Genomic DNA, 25024 nt, shown 5'->3' with positions numbered 1-25024 from the left:
GGGAAAAAAAAGAGGCATCACAACCTTCAGCGCAGTTAAAAACTGCTATGTACCAGGGAAGCAAAGAATACTGAAGACAACAAGCATTCCCCTCCTCACGCCAGAGTGCTAACTCAGCTTTGTGCTCCTATGAACCGCGGGTGTGGGGGTACACGTGTCCATACGGCAACAGAATCAACAGCTTCTCTCTTCTCATAGCGGGAGCTGCCTCGGGCATTTTAAAAGGCCAAAACTGCAGGGCAGAGGTGGGGAGACGCGTGATTCTTCCTTCAAAGGGTATGTGTCAAAGAGCTACCGAAGGAAAAGAAACAGATAAAAGATATAAACAGGAATATCACTTAATTCTCTTTTTTATTTTCATTTTGTGTCTTTTTAAAACCCAACAAAGTCACAAATATTAAATGGTCAGGCAGTAAGCCTGCTGCAACAGCAGTTCTGCCTGGGATGGGATGGCTGGAAGGTCTGTCCCATGCCACAGCCTCCTCGGTGCTGCACGGATGCCCCGCGGAGCGCCCGCCTGCTTGCACGAGGTGTTACACAGATGTTTTGTGAGAGCCGCCCTCACTTAATTGCAGCCCTGCAGAACTATTACTGTAATGAAAACCCAATTATTGCAGACTTGTATTGCATGCATTTTGGTGCCCATATTAACCTCTTCTTTCGTGGGATAACCTGTAGTTGATAGTTGGCTTTAATGCCAATTATTTCATTACCCATTTTTCAAGTAAGCAGAGGCAATGGAGAATGCTAATGCTGTTTAGTGGAGCGCTGACAGCATTAGTTCTCCTGTCATTTAGTCTCAAATGATGAAATTACAGGCTAAGTTAGTTGAGTTTCATGGCTGCAGACACTGAAATAGTTTCCAGTACAGAGCTTATAAATAACATCAGAAGCCCTGCTGTTTCACCTCCTGAGTCATTCTCTCAAAAGTCTTTAAAATTCATGATTCAAACAACAAGGCAGAGGGAAAGCTTTCAGTCGGTTGTTTCAGTGTCTAATTAAATGAGACTACAGTGTAAGGGAGACAATATGAAGCGTGCATTATTTCTTGCTTTGCTTAATGCATTTGAGTATTAATCCTCTGGATACATTAAACAGACTAAATTACAGCTCAGGATTATCACAGTTACTTTTGCAACGCATTAACCTTTCACTCGTTGTGGCAAAGGACCGGTGACAGCTGGGGATTCAATCTAAACTCGCATAAAATCCTGTGAAATGAGGTCTCAGGGAAGGAAGTTGTTCTAGTCCATAGAGCACAGGTTGACTAGGCTCTAAAATAATATCCTAAACAGCACTTGACTGGAAAAAAACCCCAACAAACAGATGAAGCTTCAACAGTAAAAGGCACCAGAAGCTCTTCCTCCACTCGTCCGCCCTCTGTCTTAAATCAGCAAGGCTCTTTTTTAAAAAAAAAGAAAATAAAAGGGTGAGTCTTTCTAGCGGGGTATTGAACAGCCAAGCACTGCCCAAACATGACCCCACGCTTGCCGTCTGGCTACTTCATGGAGAGATCCTCCACAGGCTCACTCATCCCATTTTTGAATCTATTTACACCTCTGCCCATCACAGCTCCCTGAGAAAATGCACTGTGTCCCCCAGCATCTCATGGGGGCACGCTACGGTTCTCGCTTCATGAGCTGCAGAAGTAGCACCCTGCCTTTCTTTGTTCACGTTCTCCATAGCATTGATGGTTTAATACATTTTTATCACACCCTATCTCCGCAGCTTTTTCCCAAGTTGAAGACTCCTCTTCATATGGAAGCTATTTAATATCTCTGCAGATACAGGCAGATGATGACTCTTCTTCTCCCTTTTCTAATTCTCTTTCACCATTCCTGAAACAAGAAGCCCAAGCTGCCCACAAACGCCAGTGTGTGAACGGATTTATGACGTGACTGCGGCGTACCATAACACCTTACCTAAGGATGCTTTCTGTTCCTTCCCTTTTCCTTCCCTGGCAGCGCGAAACACTGTTTTTTACCATCCCTGGTTGGTAAACCAAACCACTACTGAGTTGACAATTTCAGACAATTATCCACAGTGATTCCCAGATCTTTCTTCTTGACAACAACTCATCTGGATCCTGTTGCTGTGTATGCATAGCCCATATACTCTGCATTTATTGACAATGAAATGTCGCTGGCTGTTGTATTACTTTGGCATTTTCTAGCATGAGATTACTGTCACATTTTCACAGTCAGCATTAGTTTTGATATGAAATATTTGTAGTAGTCATCAGCAAACTTTGCAAACTTGCTATTCACTCCCTTTGCAGCTAACACTGAATTTGACAAACATCTAAAGTCCCCAAAAAAATATGTCTGTGCAGCCTAATAAAGCCTTTCTCCATTATGAAGACTGACAATTTATTTCTACCTCCCTTTAATCAGGTATTACTCTGCAAGTGGAAAATACCTCTTATCTCACCGTAGCTTATTTCTCTAAAGGTCTTTGATCCAGGAGCTTTTGAAGACTCAACTGTACTTTGCTGACCAGATCCAACTACAAAAACAGTTATAAACTCCTCTGAAAAAGCCCTGCTAGATTGGTGAGGCATGACTTCTTTCTTCAAAAGCTACACGGACTCTTCCATTACTTTTGTATTTTCTGTCTTTGCAGCCCTAATCTTGGGTCTGTGACTACCCTGGTTTGGTGATTCACAGATCCCTATTTAGGGGATTCCCTACTTAGGGCATTTCAATTTAGAAGAGTTATATACCTGTATTAGATGTCTGTATATATATGTATACATGCTGTATATTTCAATATAGTTTACTTTATTTCTGTTGTCTTTAAAATGAGGTATATGGCTACATATATCATGTAGAGACTACTTAACATATGGCTACATACATTATGTAGGAACTACTTACCAAAGTTGATAGTTTTAAAATTGGTCGTTGGATTTATACATGCTTTATATTTTGCATGCTCTTTTAAACATAGTGTAAGAGGGATGAAAGTCATTGCAAAATTGGCACTTTCTCTAATTTAGAATTCCTTTTCATGTGTTTGTTTATGCCTCAGCTCAGCAAAGCAGTTAAAGTTTGAGCATGTGATTTATTTTAATGGCATTAAGCTTTAAATGTCACACACAAGGGTCAAGTGAAGTACTTTATAAGACCCCGACCCATGCAAACCATCTTTCCTAACCAAATGCATTTCTGTATGTCTCTATGTGTAGAGTAGCCGTTGTTATAAACCTGCTTAGAAACCCAAAGTATTGAAGGGGGTAGACATAGTGCTTAGAGATATAGTTTAGTGATGGGTTTTGCCAGTGTTAGGTTGATGGTTGGACTAGATGATCTGAAAGGTCCCTTCCAACTTAGAAAATTCAGATTCTGTGATTCTAAGGGCTTTCTTCACTGCTCTCTACTAGCCAAAGAGCTTCTTGCTAATGCCCAGTGGTAGACACTTGTTCCACCCTGTGCCAACAGCTTCCAAACCACCCCAGAGATTTGGTGGAAATAGTCACCTTCTGGATGGTTTGAAGGTCAGATGTGGGGAGAGGGAACTGTGAGAATGACCCACATATTGGGGTTTTGAGCAGCATTTCTGTCTGTAGCAACTGTTTGCATTCACTTACACTTCAATCAGTTCAAGAAGCTTCCATGTATTTTACAATCAATGGAGCTATTTCCTAAGTCAAAGTCACAATCCAACTTAACGCAACCCTTTAGGTCTGCTTTTCCAGGGGATGCTGGAGATGGAGAGGAAACATGTGGCTTTCCCTTGAAGTTCCCTTCGGGCTCTAAGCTCCTCTCCCAGATAGGATCACAACCGGATATTTAATCACAAAGTTCCTGTAGGGCTGTCCCCAGCAGGTAGCTGACCCCCAGAAATACCAATATTCATCAGACCCAACTAAGCAGAGCTTTCTTCTGCCCAGATAGTGAACAAAGCTTGCTAATGACCATCCTGGTGCTTAACTAGTTATGAAAAAATAAACGGTCACCCTGCTGTAGGTAAAACATCCTAAGCAAACTGCAAGTCTGTTATATTTTATATCACATAAACAGCAACTGTGCATTTATACAACCACACCAACAGGATAAGCAATGGTTTTAACTGTCTCTTTACTGTCATACCCCATTGAGATTATCAGACTCTTCAAGGTCATGGTGGATTTTAGATGTAAGACCATTAGACAAGGCTGGAAGAATACTATGACTACGGTAATAAAACACCCTTCAAAATATCTGTTGTTACTCTGATTATGGAATCACGGAATCACGGACTCTTCAGAGTTGGAAGGGACCTCTAGAGATCATCTAGTCCAACTCCCCTGCTAGAGCAGGATTGCCTAAAGCACATCCCTCAGGGCTGCATCCAGGCGGGTCTTGAAAATCTCCAGAGAAGGGGACTCCACAACCTCCCTGGGCAGCCTGTTCCAGTGCTCTGTCACCCTCACTGTAATGAAGTTTTTCTGTGTATTTGAACGGAACTTCCTATGTTCTAGCTTGTGCCCATTGCCCCTTGTCCTGTCGCTGGGAACCATTGAAAAGAGCCTGGCTCTGTCCTCCTTAAACCCACCCTTTAGATACTTGTAAACATTAATCAGGTGCCCCCTCAACCTTCTCTTCTCCAGGCTAAAGAGTCCCAGCTCTTTCAGCCTTTCCTCATAAGGGAGGTGCTCCAGTCCCATAATCATCTTGGTTGCCCTATGCTGGACTCGCTCCAGTAGTTCCCTGTCCCTCTTGAACTGGGGAGCCCAAAACTGGACACAGTACTCCAGTTGTGGCCTCACCAGTGCAGAGTAGAGGGGGAGAATGACCTCCCTCGACCTACTGGCCACAGTCTTCCCTATGCAGCCCAGGATGCCATTGGCCTTCTTGGCGACAAGGGCACACTGCTGGCTCATGGATAATTTGCTGTCTACCAGGACCTTCTCCTCAGAGCTGCTTCCCAGCATGTCCGCCCCTAACATATACTGGTGTTTGGCATTCTTCCTTCCCAGGTGCAGGACCCTACACTTGCTTTTGTTGAACCTCATTAGGTTCTTCTCTGCCCAGCTCTCCAGCCTGTCCAGGTCATAATGCATACTTGAGTTTTAAACCTATGTAAGTTATTTCCTAATAAATGTTAGATGCTCCAGATATTGGTGATGAAATAGCTCTTTCATTTGATCTACAAATCAGTGTATATTTAGCTAGTTCATTATTAATAGAAAAACAAGAGAGGTACTTGAAACAAAGTTCAGATCTGATCTTATCACAAGGTTCAGGGCTGTTCAGATCTGGGAGTTTTGAGCCATTTCTGAAACAAAGCTGCAGTAATCCTTCCCACTCTGGTCTACAGATCATGTTGTCCCATGGGCTGTGAACACAAAGTAGCAGGAAGGAAAATAAGCAATTTTAACGATTCAATGTTCTTAAGCAATAAATTGCATATTTTTGTCAGCAAAGCTGCAAAGAAACAACATATTTTAACAAAAAAGGAAGAATTAAGGTACAATGAAGACACCTGCCGCAACATTGTTGTTTGCAATCTCAGAATCTTTCTCTGTTTCCATGTTTCATGAAATTACATGGGGCCCTTTCAGAAAAGAAAAGGAGAAATTACAGGGAGGGAAGGAAGGACAGAAATTCCTCCCACCTGCTCTGACTCTGCAGCGTATCACTAACTGCAGGTGGGGTCTGGCTAATCCACACAGTAGAACTCATCCTAGAAGATGACAGAGTAAATAAAGCAATGTCCCTAACTAGCATGATTCTTCCAACCTGTAAATTTGGGCTGCTGTGATAGCTATTTTGCCATGAAGCAAACACAGTGAGTGACTTGTCAAAATGCAAATATATTCAGAATGAAAGAGAAGTCATACAAGCTTAGAAAGAACACTAAGAGAAGCCAACAATCAATTTTAAGTTGAAAGGTTAACTTGCTTGCTTTCAGCGACAGAGCCTCAGTCATACCAGTTAGTGGAAATAGCATCTGCCTTAAAGACAGGCTTGCTGCATTCTCTGTATTAACATGCACAGAACATGCTGTTTTCTTATTAATTTGAGGTTTGTGTTGGGTTTTTTTTGTTTTCATTCAAATTAAATCTATATGGGTGATGGCCACATTTAAAAAAAAAAAAAAAGGCAAAGACTGGTTGGGTGCAAGTTTACAGAAGCAGAACAAGGCACCAGCGTGTCCAGCTGCCCCAAACGCCAAGCTGCAAGCCTAGCTTTGAAAATCCTCTTCCAGATGCCACCTGACTATCTCCATCACAATCACATCATTGCATCATTCAAGAATCAATGCATCTTTTTCACCATATGGGAATAAAAGTGTCCAAGGTCCCATTTTAAATGATATGCTTGTATTGCTCAGTGCAGCTTTTACAAAAATTTCATGAGCAGCTCCAAATGACATTGTGCTTTACATACAACGTAGATAATTTGATAACAGTGACCAGACTCTACACAGCATAGAATAAACAAACCTCTGTTAGTTTAAACACTCCTACCATCCCTCTGATATATTGTAACCGTGATAAAACTTAGACCAGTGTTTACAGCTGGATAAATCAAAGCCATTTCGATTTGGATGTAGTCAAAGAAATCACGCACAAACACGCTATTGTAAAGCTGCTTATGGTGTTACATGCAAACACCGCCTACAGCCTAGTCAAAGGGGAAAAAGACCGAGTGATGACAGCAGTTAATCACCTAGAATAAGTGATGCAAGATTATTGCTGAATGATTATACTGATTTTAATAGAGAGAAGCTAGAATTTTAATGCTTTCCTTCAAAAAATGTTAATCTCCGCATTGCTACACTTGCCTTTCATAGGAGGCTCCCCAAATGCAAGTTTTCATAACCAGAATCCAATCTGACCAGCACTTGGGGCATTAAACCCAGATTAGATGGATTTAGACCTCTGTCCTCACCAACCTGCCTTTCTTTTGATTGCTGTACTAATACGCACTTCTTAATCAATTAAAATATTTCTTATTCTATTAAGAAAAGTCTGAGAATATAGAGGAACCTTCCAGTCGATCAAAAAGTTCAAAATACTCGGGTTTCATTGGAAAAGATTAGATATGACAATTGGTTCCTTTCAAATACATAAATTGCAGAATTTTTTTACACAGCAAAGACATGCACATACATATACATAAACATACAACAACCCATATGTAATTTAAAAACTTCCAGGAGCCAAATGTACACTTGCTAAATAGAATGGCATGCTGCAAAATGAAAAGGACTGCAATGACTTTTCAGTCAAACTGGAATTAAAGGTCTTACCTAAAAATAGCATCTGAGTGAAAAATTTTTACACTCTGGCCAATATTTATTTTACTTTTACATCCTCATTTTACTGTTACATCTTCACTTTAAAACTGAAAGGCATTTGATAGTAAAGAAAAAGAGGCTGGTTTTTCTCTTTTTAAAATCCATTGTTGCAAAATGGTCTTGCACGATCATTGGTTGAATAGTTTCTGTTTTCCACTCCTACAAGGACTGACATAGAAGAAAAACCAGCAGCTCTTATTAGTCCTGGGTAGCCCAACCTCAGACTTAGCTGGTATCAGGTTCCGCAGAAGAGGTCGAAAAAAAAAGCACCACCTTTTCAGAAATGCAGCCATTGAAATCAGAATGCATTGAGTGAAGAAGGGAAAACTTTCCATTGTCACATATTCTTTTCAGGGTCAAAAAATAGACAAGTGAGATTTTAAATAAGTAACTCATTCCAGGTAAGTACAGTCAAACCGTTCCCAGGCTGACAGACTGCCATCACGTCCCCACCGCTGCCAGCAGGGTCCACAGCTGTGACCCCAAAGGTGGCTCTGGGCTTGGAAAAACACAGTGCAGCAGAGAAGGCAATAATAATTACTTCAATAATTAGATTCTGTCTTGTGCTGCGTATCGAGAGCCTAAGGCTTATCTGGAATTAGAAGAGGCACCCGCAGTGCCTTTACAGCCATCTATTTTACCGAATGGAGCAGTCAAATACCCTCCTCTTGAAACAATGAAAGAGCAATCACACTTTTTCCTGTCTCAATGAATTTAAAATGCACTGCAAATGAAAAAGGAAAAGAGAACGACCGGAGAAAAGCAGTAAAAGGCATGGAATAATGCTATCCATGACAGGGATATGTATTTAATACTGTCCTTTTTTTTTGCCACAGAAAGGATGCTCTACACCTAAAACAGGGAGGCAGATGTTTTTGCCCAGGTAAGCCGTAAGGAGGGCTGAGAGGGGGGCCTCAGCCACGATTTGCACAGCTCGGGGAGGCGAAGGCACGACACGGACGAAGCAGCGATCCTGCCTGTTTCCACGGAGGCAGGAGAGCTGGCTCAGCAGCTCTCACGCCTGTTAAATTATTACAGGAGTGTTTCTGAGTGCTCTCTTAGCTCAGGCCCCCAGGACCACGCACAGTCCCTTCCCACTGGCTCTCTAATTAGGAACTTGAAGTCATTACTTGGGCCAAGGGAGAGTGAAATGAAATTGTTACTAGGTTGAGTATACTGAGTGAAGAAGTTTTTACAGACACCAAGATAATGTTCTCAAAAACACTGCACCATGTCTCAAAATCGTTTTACCATTAACAGATTTCCTGGCAGCTACTCATCTGACTGAAAGAGAGGAGCTGCATGGAAAAGAAGAAAGAAAGCAAATGTCATTTTTAACTGTGTGATGATCCCTTCTTCCTCCCAGGTGTCCTGAAATAAAAGAAATAAATGCAGAGCACTTGGAGACTTCAGCAGCATCCAGTGCATGTGCTTTTAATTGTAACTGCACATTAACATCTGCCCTAAAATCCAGCCAGCAGGTTTTGGTGGACAAGAAAAGTACTCATTAGTAATTAGGAAGAGGCAGGCACACTAATTAACTTTCCTCAATGCTTCCCATTTAGCACATCTTAGGGATTTAAAATTAAAGACGCGTATAATTTGGGACGTTTTCAAGATTAAGATGCCCAAAAATTTGTCGATTAGTTTTAGCTGCGCCATGAAATCTGCTTCTTAGCTGGAAGTTAGAAGGGCTAAAACTGCGTGGGCCAAGAAAAGAAGCCGGGGCAGCGGAGCGTCGCAGCCCTGACGCGTTCGGCCTGTGCTTCTCGCGCTCCGGCGCAGCGAGAGGGCGAGCGCTGCCCTGCCAGGGCCCGTCTCCTTCACACCGCTGCCAGCTACGGGCTCCAGAGCAATGGTGGCTGGAGAGCTAATAACCATTTTCAAGGCTGGCCCTGACACTTCCGTGAACCTCCCCAGCATGGGGGAAAAAAGAACAGCCCAAGAATGAACCTCGGCTTTGCCAATACTAGGGATTTCAGCCGTTAGTGACCATCTATTTCTGCAGCATTCTGCACGCAGGCTGTCCACAGAGACAACAAAACGAGACCGCGCTATGGTTTGCTTGAAACCGGTACAGACTGTGTAGGCACATACCGCAGCCCACAAGAGCGCTGCCTGCTTCTCCAGGGGCTGCTGTTCGTGCAAGGCCCCAGGCCAGTCGTGACGCGCACCACTGAAAGCCCAAGGGCTACAAAACCAACAACTGCCCAGCCTTCAGCAGTATTTTTCTAAAGACTTCTTCAGGTGATATCTGTATGTGCTACAGGTACACAGGGCCCTAATTCTGCTCTGAAATACAAATGAAAAGACACTAATAATCTTTTTTCTTTTAATTTCACAGAATCACAGAATGGTTGGGGTTGGAAGGGACCTCTGGAGATCATCTAGTCCAACCCCCCTGCCAGAGCAGGGTCACCTGGAGCAGGCTGGACAGGAACGCGTCCAGGTGGGTTTTGAACATCTCCAGAGACGGAGACTCCACCACCTCTCTGGGCAGCCTGTGCCAGTGCTCTGCCACCCTCAAAGTAAAGAAGTTTTTCCTCCCGTTGAGATGGAATTTCCTGTGTTCCAGTTTGTGCCCGTTACCCCTTGTCCTGTCGCCGGGCACCACTGAAAAGTGTCTGGCCCCATCGTCTTGACACCCACCCTTTAGATATTGATAAGCATTGATGAGATCCCATCTTCAGTCTTCTCTCTCCAGGTTAAACAGACCCAGGTCTCTCGGCCTTTCCTCGTAAGAGAAGTGCTCCATTCCCCTGATCATCTTTGTAGCCCTCCAGTCGAAACCCATTCAGCTTATTTCAGAGTCTCTGTAATTTGGAAGTGAAGGGCTGCTGAAATGTTTTATCTGCTTGCAGATTTGGTTAGCACTTTTAAGGCACAGAACATAAACAATACATAAGGAGCCAATAATGATCACTGGTATCATTACTACTTCCTGCTTGTCTCTGGCCTAAACCTAGAAACCAACTAAAAGATGCTTTCATTTGAGAGTAGCTAGCCTGGAAAGCTGAAAGCCTGAGACTCACAGCACTACCCCAGCCCCTTCATCTTCCCTCTCCCCTTTCCCCTCCCATCTGCCTTATGCTGCCTTTCAGCTCAGGCCAAGCGCCGCAGTGGGAAGCTGCAGGCACCCAGCGGCAGGACGAGGGCCTCGGATTTATATTATACAGAAACAAAGGCTCAAAGGAAACACTGCATTATAACTTACACCTAACACTTTAAATAACACGCAGAACATTCCTGCATCTAAAGGGCCACTGACTGTAAAGAGTGCTGTGAGCCTGCCTACCCGGATTATTTAGGGCTATTTAGACTATACGCAGACTAGTGCTACTCAGAACATATAAATAGCTGAACTGGGAAAAAAAACAAAAGTTCGGCCAGTCTTCTAGCCAGTCTCTGATAGCAGACAATGTTGTGAGAAAGAATAGGAGAAACAGAGTCTCTTCCTTCAGTACATGTGTTCAGTCGTCAACAGTTTATGGACTTCCTGAACAGGAACTCGCATTCCTATCACTGTGTTGCACAGCCTTTGCTGGACCTTTCTCCCATGCAGTAGTCCATCCTTTTTAAATTTATATTTTTGCCCAGAGAAGCTGTGGATGCCCCATCCCTGGAAGTGTTCAAGGCCAGGCTGGATGGGGCTTTGAGCAGCCTGGTCTAGTGGGAGGTGTCCCTGCCCATGGCAGGGGGTTGGAACTCGATGGTCTTTAAGGTCCCTTCCAACCCAAACCATTCTATGATTCTATGATTCTGTGTTTGATCCTGGCCTCCAAAACATCTTGTGGTGCCGATTTCCTCCCTTCATTAGTTATCCATTGTCCAGAAGCATGTCCTTTTGCCGCAAGTCTGTTCTCTGGTTAGTGTTGATGCCCTGATCCTTCAGGTGTATTATAAAAAGTGGATTGTTATTCTCTATAATGTAATAGGGCACTATCTATAATATATTATAGAGGATAACTATTCACCTTTTCTCTGCCATTCACATACATCTCTCATGTACTTTTCATTTTTTTTCCAGAGATGATGATAGTTTTGGTGGTGAATTCCACCTAAAGATATGACTGGACAATTTGATAAAACCTGGAACTAACCTGGTTTGTGTCTGCATTCATTTCCAGGGAGTAGCTTGTACAGTATAAGGACTGTTTTGCTTTGATCAAACTAATAATTTGTAACCCATATTATCTTGTTGTAGTAATACATGATGCAAAGAACTGCAGTTTCATGGAATCCTTAAGATAGGCAGACAATGAAAAGCAGAGTTGGGAAAAGCCAGGCTTTTCATTTTGCAGCAAATGACACAATTCTGCTTTTCTCTTTTCCAAACTCAAATGAAAATGAAAGACACCCTAAACTATTCTCACAAAGTGGAATAAAACAGTAAAACAGAATATTCCAATCATGCACATTTTCTTGACTTAATACATATGTGAAATAAAAACCTTAAGGAATAGTTTCTCTAATTGTTTTAAATTTTAACTGTTTGTGCTTAGTGGAATTCACCATTGTTTTATTTTCTATTACAATTTCATCAAAATAGTTCTCGTTTATGCAAGTCAACATTTCTCAATATCTTTCCTTCCTTAAAGGCTTAAAGAGCTAATCCACCCACAGAAACTACTTCTGCAATGCATTCTAACTACGAAGAAACCCCGAAACATACACCTGGGATCAATGCTTTTCATGCCAGTCACAAAAGCACTGTGATCTCCAGACGCTACCAGAATATAGTATGATCCATCACCTCAGTATACATGATGGCTCACTTTGGACTAACTTTCTGATCCCATAAAACAGGTACAAAAGCTCAAAGTTATGTTATTCACTGAGGACACCAGAAGAGACAAAGAAAATTATGTATATTATAGGGTTGGTCCAAATTGGATGGACAGTGTACTTAGGGAGTAAAAAAGGGAAGGAGTGGGGCACCACAAAGGTCTGAGGCTATTCGATATTTTCATTATAGACCACAACGATGGAGCAGAGTCTTCCTAAGAGGCGACACCAACCAGGGACGTACAGCAGGGACACTGAGGGCAAGATGAGAATTTGTGAAGCTATCTTCTCAAACTGGAGACACTTAAAAAACCCCAGGATGTTGATCAGTAGGGACAAGGATAAACTACTGCAAGAAAGGAAAAAATCAACTTGAACTTCAACTGCTGCAAGAGGAAAGAAATTACCATGTCTCTGGGTTCATAATGCAAAGAAAAGAGAGCTAATGCACTTAATTTGCAGTAGGAAAGACTTAGGTTAGATACTAGAAAAACCTCCCTAAGCACTAAGAATAGCACTGGGACAGACTTGTTGGTCTATGATGTTTCCATTATAGCAAGTCTTGAAGAACAGAATAAACAAACGTGAAAGAAATGACCCAGGCATTGGTGAGACCATGTTGGAACGGAGGATGTTTAGAGGCTCTCTAGAGACCTTCGTGCCAGCTCTGTGAGTCTTTGAAATCTCATCTGTTTGTACGCATTTCTGAAATAGCTCCTTAAAGGCTACAAATCTTTCTCTGGCGCTTGACTTGACCCACGACTACAGCCAGGTTTGGCCTTCAAGGCAGAGGGAAATTCAGGATCCCTGTTCCGAGTGGTCCTTGCATGCAGCATTAAACTAGACATCAAATTTTTGGAGAAACCTCGTTGCATTTTATGAACAGCTCAGAAATAAGAACTTTACATCAGAAACATGTCCTGCTCCTAAATATTACACATGAACTGCAATGCATGTGCGTGTGGAAAATACTGCTAAAAGTCCTACCTCTACAAGTTTCCCGTTTAGGAGTACAAGGCATAAAAATTTTTGAAAATCAGTTCTGTGACTTCACCAGTGCTGAGTTTAGTTTTTGCTCCTTCGCATCTGCTCAGAGATGGGCAACCGAGCACTGACATTTCTCAGCCTGCTCCCAGCACCTTCCAGTCTCCTTTGGTTGCTGTTGCTATGGGTTTGGGGAGGGGGGGAAGCAGGCAGGCAATCCAGACATCCCTCCTTTAGGTAAAACCACTTTATTTTAAGATTCTTCACAATAACCTCTGTCCTCAGGTAATTTTAGTTTTTCTGTCCTGTATCTCTAATGTACTTTTGTAAGTTGCTTCCAGTAGCTTCCAGCCAGTGAGGTGTTTGTATGTTACATCTTCCCACGGGAATTTGGGATAGCTGTGAAACACCAGTACTGTAAACCCTCATGTCTCTGGTCGTAGGGATGGAGAATCTACTCTTTGAGAAACCAAGCTGTTCAACTTCTTTCCCCTCCAGAATGCCACATTATTGGTTTTCAACTGCTTCCAATTTTAAAATCCATAAACATTTTCTAACACACGGATGATCCCAACCGGCAACAGATGGATGATTAAGCCCACTGACAACAAACTTGCTCTCTTCTTAGGAGCAGATGAAGTTGTACATTTTTAGGAGTAATCCACAATCCCTCAGGAGTCTGGAGATCTGCTTTCAGACTGAAAATCCCTGCTTTCAGCTACTTCTTTACTTTCGCTTTCTTTAAAAACAGCAGCAACAACTACAAAAATTCTGCTGTCCCAGAAGGTCACTGCTTGGGTTTAATACAGTTAATAGAACTGAACTGTTTCAAAATCTGAGCAACAGGAAAAGTGCCCATTTTCTTTGGTGGATTTCCAAGCCCTACATGGTGATTGAGACAGCGCTGTCACGGGCACTGCAAACAACCGAGAGCTGAGGACAGACCGGCCCTGATAGATAATAACTCTTAATTAGGTTTTCTGGCACTTTGGATGGAGAACTTGAATAAACTGCTGCTCATGTTGAGGTGCGTGCTTTGTCCTTGCAAACAGCTTCGTTTACATGTCCCTAAAATACATTTGTAGGAAGCTCTTTCCACGTACACTGCTATTTTCTTTACACGCATTCACAACATTTGATCAGGTAAAGCTGCTCTTGTGCTAAATAAATGCAAGGTCCGATGACTCCAGCAGAAGATGGACCAGCTTAATTAGGAAGGTATTAAAGACCTCTTCCTCTTTATTGAACCTTACAGACAAAAAGCAGCTCCTCAGCACCCCTCAGGTAGCTGCTAGCATTAGAGAAACTGGGGAAGCATAAATTGTTTGGTGATATCAGCAGCTGATGCCAGAGCCGGAACAGTAATCCCATACCTTCTCTCTTGCCTTCCTACGTAGCCCATGGTCCTTTCTTGAGGATTTGCCACTACAAAATACAAATGTATATTCAGTTTTTCTGTGGTCTGTTCCATGGTGGAATTGACTGGAATTATTGCACGAAAACACATATAATGCCACTGGAAAGAGAGATATCTGTGAAAAGAAAAATTGGCGCTCAATAAATTCTGCTCTTCAGAAATTCAGTAGCACTGTAGATCAAATGTGTAAAATCAGTTTTGAAGACAGACAGTTAGAAGGGTTCCCATTCTGAAGTTTATAAATGCTCACCATGTCCTGGAGAGATTGCCACTGAAATAATTTTGAACTTGAGGAAGATGTCTCTATAAATGATTTCTGAGCTTTGTATTTGTTCAGCTAGGTCTACTATCAAAAGCATTCTTCAGAAGCCTCAGACATTTACACCTAAAATGTCACCTGCAAATGCAAGCCTGATGTGTTTGCTGCTTAAGGAAGGGACGAGTTTTCTGAGTACCATCTAAAGGTCTGTCACTAAAAAGCTTCCTGATCCTGGATCAAAAACATACTTGGTTCAAACCTCCAATGTGCCCTGCATGGCCAGTCAAGATGTTTTTATAGCCCCCTTTCCATGTAAAACTTTTAGACTGCTTAGGAAAAAAATGCTGTGGAAGTGCTGTACTATTCGCTACATTGGCTACAATGAGTAACAAAAGAGTAGTAAGAAAGTAATTGCTGAGGTTTAAACTTTAACTCTCAGGTTCTGCCTGGCAGCAGAGTTAGTGAGAAGGGGGAACAGGTACTACCCATGGTATAGGAAAATCAAATTAGGGATTAAGTAAATGAAGCGTATAAAAATTAATGGGGTTGGATGGGCTGTGTGAGGGAGCTTGTCAATGCTGCCAGAGGTTGCTTTCTATCATCTTGGAAAAGTTGTGGCAATCAGAAGAAGCCCCCAGTGACTGAAAAAAGGCAAATGTTATGCTTGTAAAATAAAAGGCAGCAGGATCCAGAGAACTATAAGCCAGACAAACTAACCTCAGTCCCCAGGAAAATTACGGACTGGAGGGGTGGAATAAAATTGGGTTGAAAACTGTCCAGACTGCTGTGTTAAAAGGGTAGCCCATCAACAGTTTGAGGTCTAACTGGTGGCTGGTTGTGAGTGGTGTGACCCTCAGGGGTCAATACCAAGCCAGTACCCTTTGCATCTTGAGCAACGACTCAGATGAAAGGGATGGACTGCATCTTCATTAAATTTGTGGAAGGAGCGGTTTTGTGTGCAGGAAGGCTGAGCTACTGTTCAGAGGGCTCAAAATCCAGGAATGGCCTGACTAGGGCCTCAGAAAATTCAGCAAAGACAAAACCAAAGTCCTGTAGTGGAACAACACAACCCACTGCAACGGTATGGGCCGGAGGTGCACTAGCAGGGTAGCAGCTCTGCAGAACAGGACCTGCAGGCCCTGCTGGACAAGTGACATCAAGGAGACCTTGTGGCAATAAAGGTAACGTGTGGGGCTACATCAGCAATAGGGTAGCCAACAGGTCCAAGGAAGTGATTTTTTCTAAATATTGCATCTTCTTTTGGGACTGCAGTACAAGAAAGGTGTGACCAAAGTGGACAGAGCGGACTCACGCTAACATACTCTCCCTGGATGGATGGTCAGCTTGTTCTCATCATTCTTTATCATTCCAATAGCAATTACATCAGCTTTGTTTTCTTGTAACTTTAAACATGATTCCAAACCACCAGTGGAAACTCTGAATAGTTGAGGATGTACCAAGCCCTGAAGAATCCTATTAGAAACACTCATCAAATGACTTCATGTAGGAAACTACTTGGAGAGCTGCAAGCCAGATCTTAATCGATTTAACCTGTGTCTCTCCCATCAAGAGCAGCTTACACGTGGTCTTCCTGGAATGCTACTGAACGGTTTATTTTTTATTCAGTTTTTAATACTGTAGCCATTACAGTTTGTTTTCCAGGAATTAAATCCATGAACCTACAGATATTTCTGCTGTTGTTCCTAACAGCCATTCTGGATCATTGCACATTTGGTGAGAAATCTCCCAACACTTCCACACTATGAATGTGTCTTATTTTTCAGACAGTCAAATTCCAAAAAGGTGAAAAAAAAAAAAAAAAGGTGGAAAGAATCACTTTTAACTTTCACACTTTTCTATTGGCAAACACTTTCCACCTCCAACTTCCTTACAGAACACAAATTAAACCCTTTTCTTTTTTTCCTACTTCTTCATTATTTGCATGAGCTTCAGTGAAGTCAGGGACAGTTCTAGGAATACGGCTTAACTAACTTGTAGTTCGAAACTGCATATTTAACATGTTAACACTGAGGTCTGTGTGTTAATGTAGGACACTCGTTTTTTTAGGATCAACAAATGGCAAATGCTTCCATATGAAAGGAATATTCCCACCCACAGAAACAGAATTCAGCTTTCCTACGCAGCAAACAATAGCGAATTAATATTCCTCTCAGAGGCACAGCCAGAATAAAAACAACCACACCCCAAATCCAAACGAGAATTTCAGTTAGATATTTTCAGTGTTTCTTTTCTGAGACAGAGCATATTCTCCTATTCACAAGGCGAGTGGCAGGAGCAAATTTATTGACAATTTTTGAAAAGTTTAGGAATTTTGTGTGCTTACAGAAAGAACCTATTTAATAACAGGGTCTTTTACACGAATCCACCTCATTTAATTTTCTGAAGAGTAAGCATCTAAAAGTAAGGAAAAAATTCAACCTTAATGATATTCACAGAAGGAAGAGTGAAAAAATATATTCAAGAGAAAGAAGTCCACTAGCCAAAAAGAACCATTAGAATTTACAATTTTATTTGAAACACCTTAATTTAAGTTTTCATTACCAGATTAATGAGTTTATTTAGTATTTGTACAATGCTGAAAGCACTGGAACAATTTTACTTCTAGGATTCTAAAAGCCGATCAGAATGTCAGTGTTTCAAACAAATTTATTGTAATTTTCATAAAACATTATTTTAAAGATCCTTTGCCTCAGTTTTTTGAAAGATAAATTTAAGTGCTGTGTAATACCAGCTACTTAACTAATGTGCTGTAATTCTTAGCTTGTGACCAGAGAGGAAATTTTGTCAAATTAACTACATCACAGATACTGAAGAAAAGAGAATAACTAGAAATAAGAAATTTGAGCTGTTTAGCAATGTATGATAGAGTTTCAGAAATATTTCTGGTTTCACAGTTCAAATTTTCTCTGGGATCAGAAAATTAACAATATTTCTATTTTTTAAATTGTAATTAAGATTATCTAAACATTGTACAAATCAAAGACAAGAGCTTTTAATATTCAGAAAGCTAGTCTGTTTGAAATGGCAAGGCTTAAATGGGGAAGGAGGCATTTCATTATGGAAAATGCTTATAAGATTTACCGGCAGATTCACAGATTTTTTAAGGCCAGCAAGACCCATTACCATCTAATGACACCTTCTGAATAACACACGGCAAAGAACCTCACCTCTACTACTAGCTACCACAGCTACTGCATCAAGCCCATTCCTCCTGCTTGAATTACCCTTTACTTTTTGAAGGACACCCAAGTCTTCTTTTACACTTTCAAAATGATGGAGAATTCACCAAGTCTGCGCGGTGCTTCTGTAGCTCACTGACCTTATTGGAAGGCGTCTGCTTGCTTCCACTTTGAATTTGTTTAGACTCAGATAGACTGAATTGCTAATGGACTATTTTTTAAAATAAGGGGAAAAGGTGCTGTAATTAGAAAAATCGCTTCCCAGCCTAATATGTATGCTGTGGTTGAGTCATCATTTACCATAGTTTTGCATAAATGGAGAGAGATTTAACATCTCCCATTTCTCACTGTAAGGTGTGATTTCTAGACTCTTGAGTCTTCCTGCAGTTCTTTTGTGATCTTGCTCTCACTCAAATGTCACTAATATCGAGTGAAGTAAAACCACTCAGTACTACCTGCTACTAATCACCCTTGATTGTGTCAACCTTTATCTTCTTAGTATTTTTATGAGTCTCTAATAAATTACTCTTAAAACATATTACTGAACAGTGGGGGTTCGTAGCTAAGGTAGATTTCAGCAAGTTCATTCAGCAGTAGTCTTCGCTTTTGTCAAAATAAGCGTGAATGAGCAGTTTTCAAGTATTTTCTATCATCATGAATTATTTTGCCCCGAAGACGACACGTTATTTTTGACTTGCCAGGACCACCCTGTGCCCTTGCATTAGAAATGTACCTGCTCTAATGAGAAATATATTACAGAAGCCCTCTTACAACTACCAGTAAAATTTGTATTCAAGCATTGTGCCTAATCACCCAACTCCATCCCTCTCTCCAACAGCGCTATCCCAGCTGAGTATTTGCATGGTCTGTGTCTAGTCTACATGAAACAAACAAACGTGCCATTCTGATGCTTCCTGTTAATTATTAGATGTAGTCCCATACTCCAATATGCCAAAACAAGACTCTAGTCCAAGCAGTGAAAAGAATTGTACGTAAAGTACGATCAAGCTTGTCTGGAAGTCACATAGCACAACTAATAAGAAAACCTACCGTAATTTACAGACTAGTCCTTTCATTAAATGATTAGTCTCAAAGACTTTATTAACTTTATTAAAATCAGAGAAGGTCATATGAAAGGCTAATATAACTGAGACATTATGTTAAACTACGAGCCTTTTAAGGTATCCACCTTCATAAAAAGTTGCGGCATATTAAATTTATTTAATTACTCTAGAGTAATTTCTAATTTCAAAAGCCCATTTTTATGGAACAATGATAAATTAGAGCATAGATGAGTTATTTTACAGATTAATACACACAGTTCTTTCTGCAATCAAGATTTTAAATGGTTCTAATAGCTGTAGCACTTATAGTAGGTTCTTTAAGTGCCAAGCAATTATAATTGTTCTTTTAGCATACTGGTTTAATTTAATACCTCCCAAGTTGCAGAAAATTTGACTTCTGCAGTGGAACACACTCATTCACCATATTTCCTTTTGGAATGATAAAATAAGATATTTAAAAGGAAACAAATGACCTGGAAAAAGCAATACAGTATTGCTAATTATCACACAATAGTGCTGATATATCTCAGATTTATTGAGATCAAGAGTCAGGCAAGACATAGGTGTAGAACATAAGCCCCTTACCCCTCACTTCCAGGCACAAATAAACCAGGCCCATAGTGGCTGGTGTTGGTGGTGTGCTTCAACACATGTCCAGAGCAGCGGGAACTCAGCAGGTACAGAAAACGTAGCAACTGTGAAGTAGCTAAAATTACCTCTGTACTTGTAACACTACACATAAAGCTAGTTTTTTGAGTAGTGTTTAGGAGTTTTGTCCAGCTTTTTGCTGCATGAGCAAGCAGGAGACATTTCACTTGTGTTAGTCATTTGGTCAAATAACTAGAGCTCTCCACGGGATACCCTACGCTAAACATCTCAGATCATGAATCACACGAATGCTACATATTAAAGTGAGAAAGTGAAGTTTAATGTCTATTTTCAAGGAAAGCTTTTTCTCTTTCCCTCATCTTGTAGGAAGGTCCTGTCAAGTGAAATGCCCCTTACCTGTGCACAATCAAGCCAAAGGCTTTTCAGCATTGGCCTATGAAGTCCTAGACTACGTGAATCTGATTTTTCCTTTTATTCCCTACAGTTTTTCTTCTTTCAGCAATAAAAAGAAGCTGAGAAGCTGCATCCAAAGAGTCTGTCCAAGTCTGCAGAGAAGATGAAGTAGGTACGCTGAGGGGCAGTGGTTTATGCATCACAGTGCAGTATCACTTCCAAACAGTAATGCAGCCAAGAGTGAAAGGAGTTTACCTACTTAGAATTTGGGAAATAGAGAGTTTACCCAATTCTTCATGCCTGCTGGCAATCTGAAGTCAGGGAGTTTTCCCATTACACCCCTTTCTCAAACATCCCTGGCTGACACCGAGCAGAAGAGCAGGCTTGGCTCAAGCATGCCGGCGGGCTGGAGCTGGAGTTTGGTGCTACAAGGGATGATGGGGACAGGGGGACAGGTGGGCAGCATGCTCCGGAACAGGGGTGGAATGGAAGGATTTGACCTCTTATGTTATAAGAAAGGAAACCATGCATGTCAAAGTCCAGTGTCTAAGGGCCACAACACATCTTATTTTAGATGAAGGTAATAAAGAAGCACTATGAAAATATAAAAACGAGAGAAATGATATATGATAGTATTTGTTTGCCACCTCCAAGAAAATGACTAATAGATTGGGTTAGCAATGAATTTTTGATTTCTGAAGAAACATTAAAGTTAGATGAACTACTGGTTTATTAGTTTCTGGAAGAATAATTCCTCCTCTTGTGTAATGTAACAAAACAGCAAGACACCGTCACTGTGGAGACAGAGAGACATGAACAGCTATCAAGGTTCAGGGTGACATTGTAAAAAGGAGTTTCACCTTTAGGTCACAGGTTGAATTTTAAATAGAGGAGTTGCCACATGCCTTCTGGGAGTTGTTTGATGTCCTGGGTCAGCTCGATCTCAAATACAGCTCAGTTCCGAACAGACAAGTGTTCCCATCATAAACGCTGCAGCAACAGACAACCTCCCTGATGAGCCCGGCAGAAAGGAGTGTCCTTGTACCAGCTCTCCTGGAAATACAGTGTCACAACAGCCTGCCCTTCGCGAAAATAGGAGAGCACCCATTTTCCTCTCCCCTAACACCTAAAGCTGAACTAATGTTCACTGGATACTGCAATACAAATATAATCACTTCGTTCCCCCTTCTCAGTTTCCAAAGGTTTGCAGGGAAGACTGACTCAGCCCCGGTGCTATTACCTTAGGAACTGGTCTAAATCATGTTCGAAGCATCCTTGTGATCACCAGATACCTTGCTTTTTCAACAAAAATACCTGAGCGCTGGTCTAGCAGGGCTTGCTTAATGGTTTTTTAACCCTTTCAAACACTGAAGAAGCCTGTTGTGAAAAAGCACGCAAAGAAACCAAACAAATAAACACAACCAACCCGCCTCCCCACCCATATTTGCAAATTCTGGCCAAACTTGACTAGGACTCAGTACTGCAAAGGAACAGCTTTATGTGCCACTGTTTAGATGTATCCCTAACTAAAAACAAATACGCAATCGGACCCTTAAAAAGAAAGCTGAGGAAAATAATTACATAATTAATAAAGGAGCAGTCTTAGGACCAATGGTAACCTCAAACTGCAAAACCACAGTGTAAAATACGACACCACAAAGCGCCCATTTCATCTGATTTACGCTTCATGAAAAAGCAAAAGAAATGTTACACAAATATTTTCAGTAGCTTAAAACTGGCTATCACTAGAAAAACACAGCCACAGACATTCCTCATTGCTGGGCTGAACTGTTCTCAAAATAATCCAACGTAAAGGCCACCAACGGAAATATTTTTAATACTCCACAGTTACAAAGCATTAAACTGCTGTGTTTGGTGCAGGTCACCTTGCTTGTGCTTCCAGAGGTATTAGTTAAGCTTCAGTCTATGGTTTGCAAAGCACTCCGAACTCCCAGAATAGTCTTTTCTTGTAAATACGCTTAAGTAACATTACAAATAACATGTCATTGCATGCCCATTAAAAATAAATATGCTGGAAATAGCAAGAGAGGAAGGAGCCAGAGTCACTTTGCCTGTCTCAGGAGCGGCTACGAACAGCTCTGAAAAACACGCATACTGTTGCCCTCGGCGGATCTTTCAGACCAAAAGGAGCAGGAGGAGCAGAATTTTAATAGCATCTAAAAAGGTGAATTCCAGAATCTATTTACCACTGAAAAGGAGAAAAATTCTAGAGAAACGATGTCAGAAACCTTTCTGAGTGTTCAAGAAGCACACCACGTTTTCTCTCACTGGTGCAGAAACAAAGCCACCAAGTGTATTTTCAAGAAAATATTTAAATGAAATTGATGAAGTGTCAACACTTGACTGCTTGTTTAAATTGGACAAAATTATAAAAGCTGCTACAGTGTGTTCAATTTGTTCCAATGTTATTATATACCATAAGGGCTCACTCGAGCAGTAAGAATACTGCAGACAAGGCGTGAAGATTACAAGATGTCTTAGACTTCTCCCTGGTACAGTATGAAATACAATCTAAAGCAACCAAAATTCTTTTAGTGGAGCTAATTCCTTCCCACTGGGGCTTGATGGGGAAAAAAAGAATCACTGTTCCTTTATGCTGCAAGAACACTTTGTTATTTGCTTAATGGGAAGTTAAATGAATCAAAGTTTCAGACAGCAAAAAAATCCACCATCAATTAATGCACCAAATTTTAATAGAAAGCAAATCAGATTTATTTAAAAACTCAGGTGTTGTTTCTGGTGTATTTATATTTTCCCAAGGTTGAACTTATAGTTTGCGATATTTTTCATAGTTTATGCTTTCTGAGGAGTATGGGTGACCATGGGAGACGGCTCCCATTTCTGTCCTCCTCCTGCTGAGTGTACTTTACTCATTTAGCCTAGGTGACTAATCAGAGGACCATGGCAAACTGTAGCTCTTTATGCTCCAGGTGCAACTCAGTTTATGAAAAGCTGGGTACAAGAGCTCAACACGCACTGTTATCACAAGCACCACTCACATTAACAACTGAAAACAAGGCATTTGAATGCTAAATTCTTCTCTCTCCTTCCATAATCTGTCGCTCTCAGGAAGCACAACAGAAGTCCTCCATGACTGACTGTAATGTCCTCCACGTTCTGTCCCCAAAACCTTCCCTAGGAAATCATTCCGATACACCTGCATTTTCTAAACACGGGCTGTACGGTGAGTTCTCATATTCCAACTACAGCACAGACATGTCGGTCTGAAATTCTGGACCAGGTGCCTTTGTGCATGGGCACTTACAGGCTGTGGAGGACGATGCACAGCTACAGCCTCTCAGCAGTGCTCAGTCTCTCAGCTCAACTCAGCACATCCTCCTAACGCTCACACATGGCGCAGAGGCATCTTACAGAAGCTTACAGAGCCTAGGAACCCACACGGCTGTATGACATTGCACCAAACAGCTCGCACTGTACCTGGAAAGCAGCACACCAGCTGAAGATGAATCCCTAGCTGTTAAACAACATCCCTTCATCCATACCTCTTGCCCAGCATAGATATTTTGCGTTGAAAAATAGATAGCCATACAGTTTTTGAAGCAGTCAACTTTATGGTATCTTTGTACACCCTAGGTGAGTGAGAAGCAAAGAGTTCTGACCATAAATAAGAAGCATATGTTCCATGACCCACTGTGTCTTCCATAAGACCTGGTGAAAAACACGGCAGTTAATCAAATATTAAGTGATTCTAAGCATATAGTGGTTACTAGTTAAACTAGCATGAGAAATGCGCCAACCTCCTTCAGTCATAAAACACCGGAGAAAAAGCACCTTAAAATTTTAAAACCGATCATAATTTTTTAAATATCAGTGTCATGAAACTTTTTTCTTTCTACTATTATTCAAGTGTGGAAACTACCATGGAAATTCCCTAAGGCTTCACCCAGGCTGGCCTCTAACTGGGGCTCTTGCGCCCTGCAAGCCCCCGTGCTGGTGTGGGGTCTCCTGCACAGGGAGCCAGATACAAAACTCCAAACAAACCCGGAAACCAGTTGAAACTTTGCAGAATTTTACCCCTTTCACACACCTTAATGCTCCTTAACATTTTAAATGTCACTTCTCAAAAACATTGTTTCTTCAGCATATAAAGCAGGGAAAAACAGCCCTGTATTTCAAAGTCGAAATAATAATAATAATAAAATTATTTGTTCTGCATTGGAGAATTCCCCTCTGCCTTAGTTTACTATTTATAAACCACCAGTCTGGGATTAATTATTATAAATCCTTAAAGCCGAAAAGAAGATTTTAGACATGTTATGCTACGTATAATCTATACCATTATTAAACTGCAGCTCAAATGCACTTTATGTCCTATTTCTGTTGGTCACCTTTTAACATTTCCGCATTTTACCTACGGTAAATTTTACTCCTCCAGAGAAAGCATTTCTTACTATTTTCAAAACACCAAACCACCCATCCGACGTGCCACTGCACGGGAGCAGCGGTGTCAGCTGTAAAGCACGCTCACCGGGAACGCCGTCTCTCATCCAGTAATCGATGTCCGTTCCATCTGCGTTGTCATAAACATCCGTAACATTGATGGGCTGCAGCAGAGCCATGATCTCTTTCACGATGTCCCGAGCTTTAGCATTGCCAGTAAACCCCAGTCCAGATGGCTTGAAGGTGCCCTCATCAGACTCCATGACGATATCAAAGTTGGAAATATTTTCCTAAACATATAAGGAAAGAAGATACTGTTTTGTGATTGCTCTTTTAACTGGCACCATATACTGGGTTCTAGATGTCAGAGCAAGTGAACAAACTTGTTTAAGCAGCAGAGAAATGCTTCTCTTTCCAGAGAAATGTGATCGCGTGTATATAAGCATAAATGAAGGGACCTAATCTTACTGTATGAAAACGCTGAAACAGCTCAAGTTCAGTTCTGAGGCATCAATATTTTCTAGGAGCCACAACATGACTGGCCTGCTGTCCCCAAATACTTGCTATAAGACTTCTGAAGTGCCACCTAGAAGGGTAAGCCATT

General features: G+C 41.3%; 1 protein-coding gene across 3 annotated transcripts in view; it reads right to left on the bottom strand.

Moving 5' to 3' along the window:
* The window catches only part of CPQ (carboxypeptidase Q), a 162507-nt gene that overhangs the window by 9801 nt on the left and 127682 nt on the right, over window positions 1-25024 (bottom strand). For all 3 annotated transcript variants that reach the window (XM_074577490.1, XM_074577488.1, XM_074577489.1), the window contains one exon: window positions 24509-24710. In XM_074577490.1, the coding sequence (XP_074433591.1) occupies window positions 24509-24710 (202 nt within the window). The remainder of the gene's footprint in view (window positions 1-24508; window positions 24711-25024) is intronic.

Source organism: Larus michahellis, chromosome 2 (genome assembly GCF_964199755.1).
Source record: "Larus michahellis chromosome 2, bLarMic1.1, whole genome shotgun sequence".
In the NCBI taxonomy this organism is placed as follows: domain Eukaryota; kingdom Metazoa; phylum Chordata; class Aves; order Charadriiformes; family Laridae; genus Larus; species Larus michahellis.
This window is presented reverse-complemented; position numbering and strand designations above follow the sequence as displayed.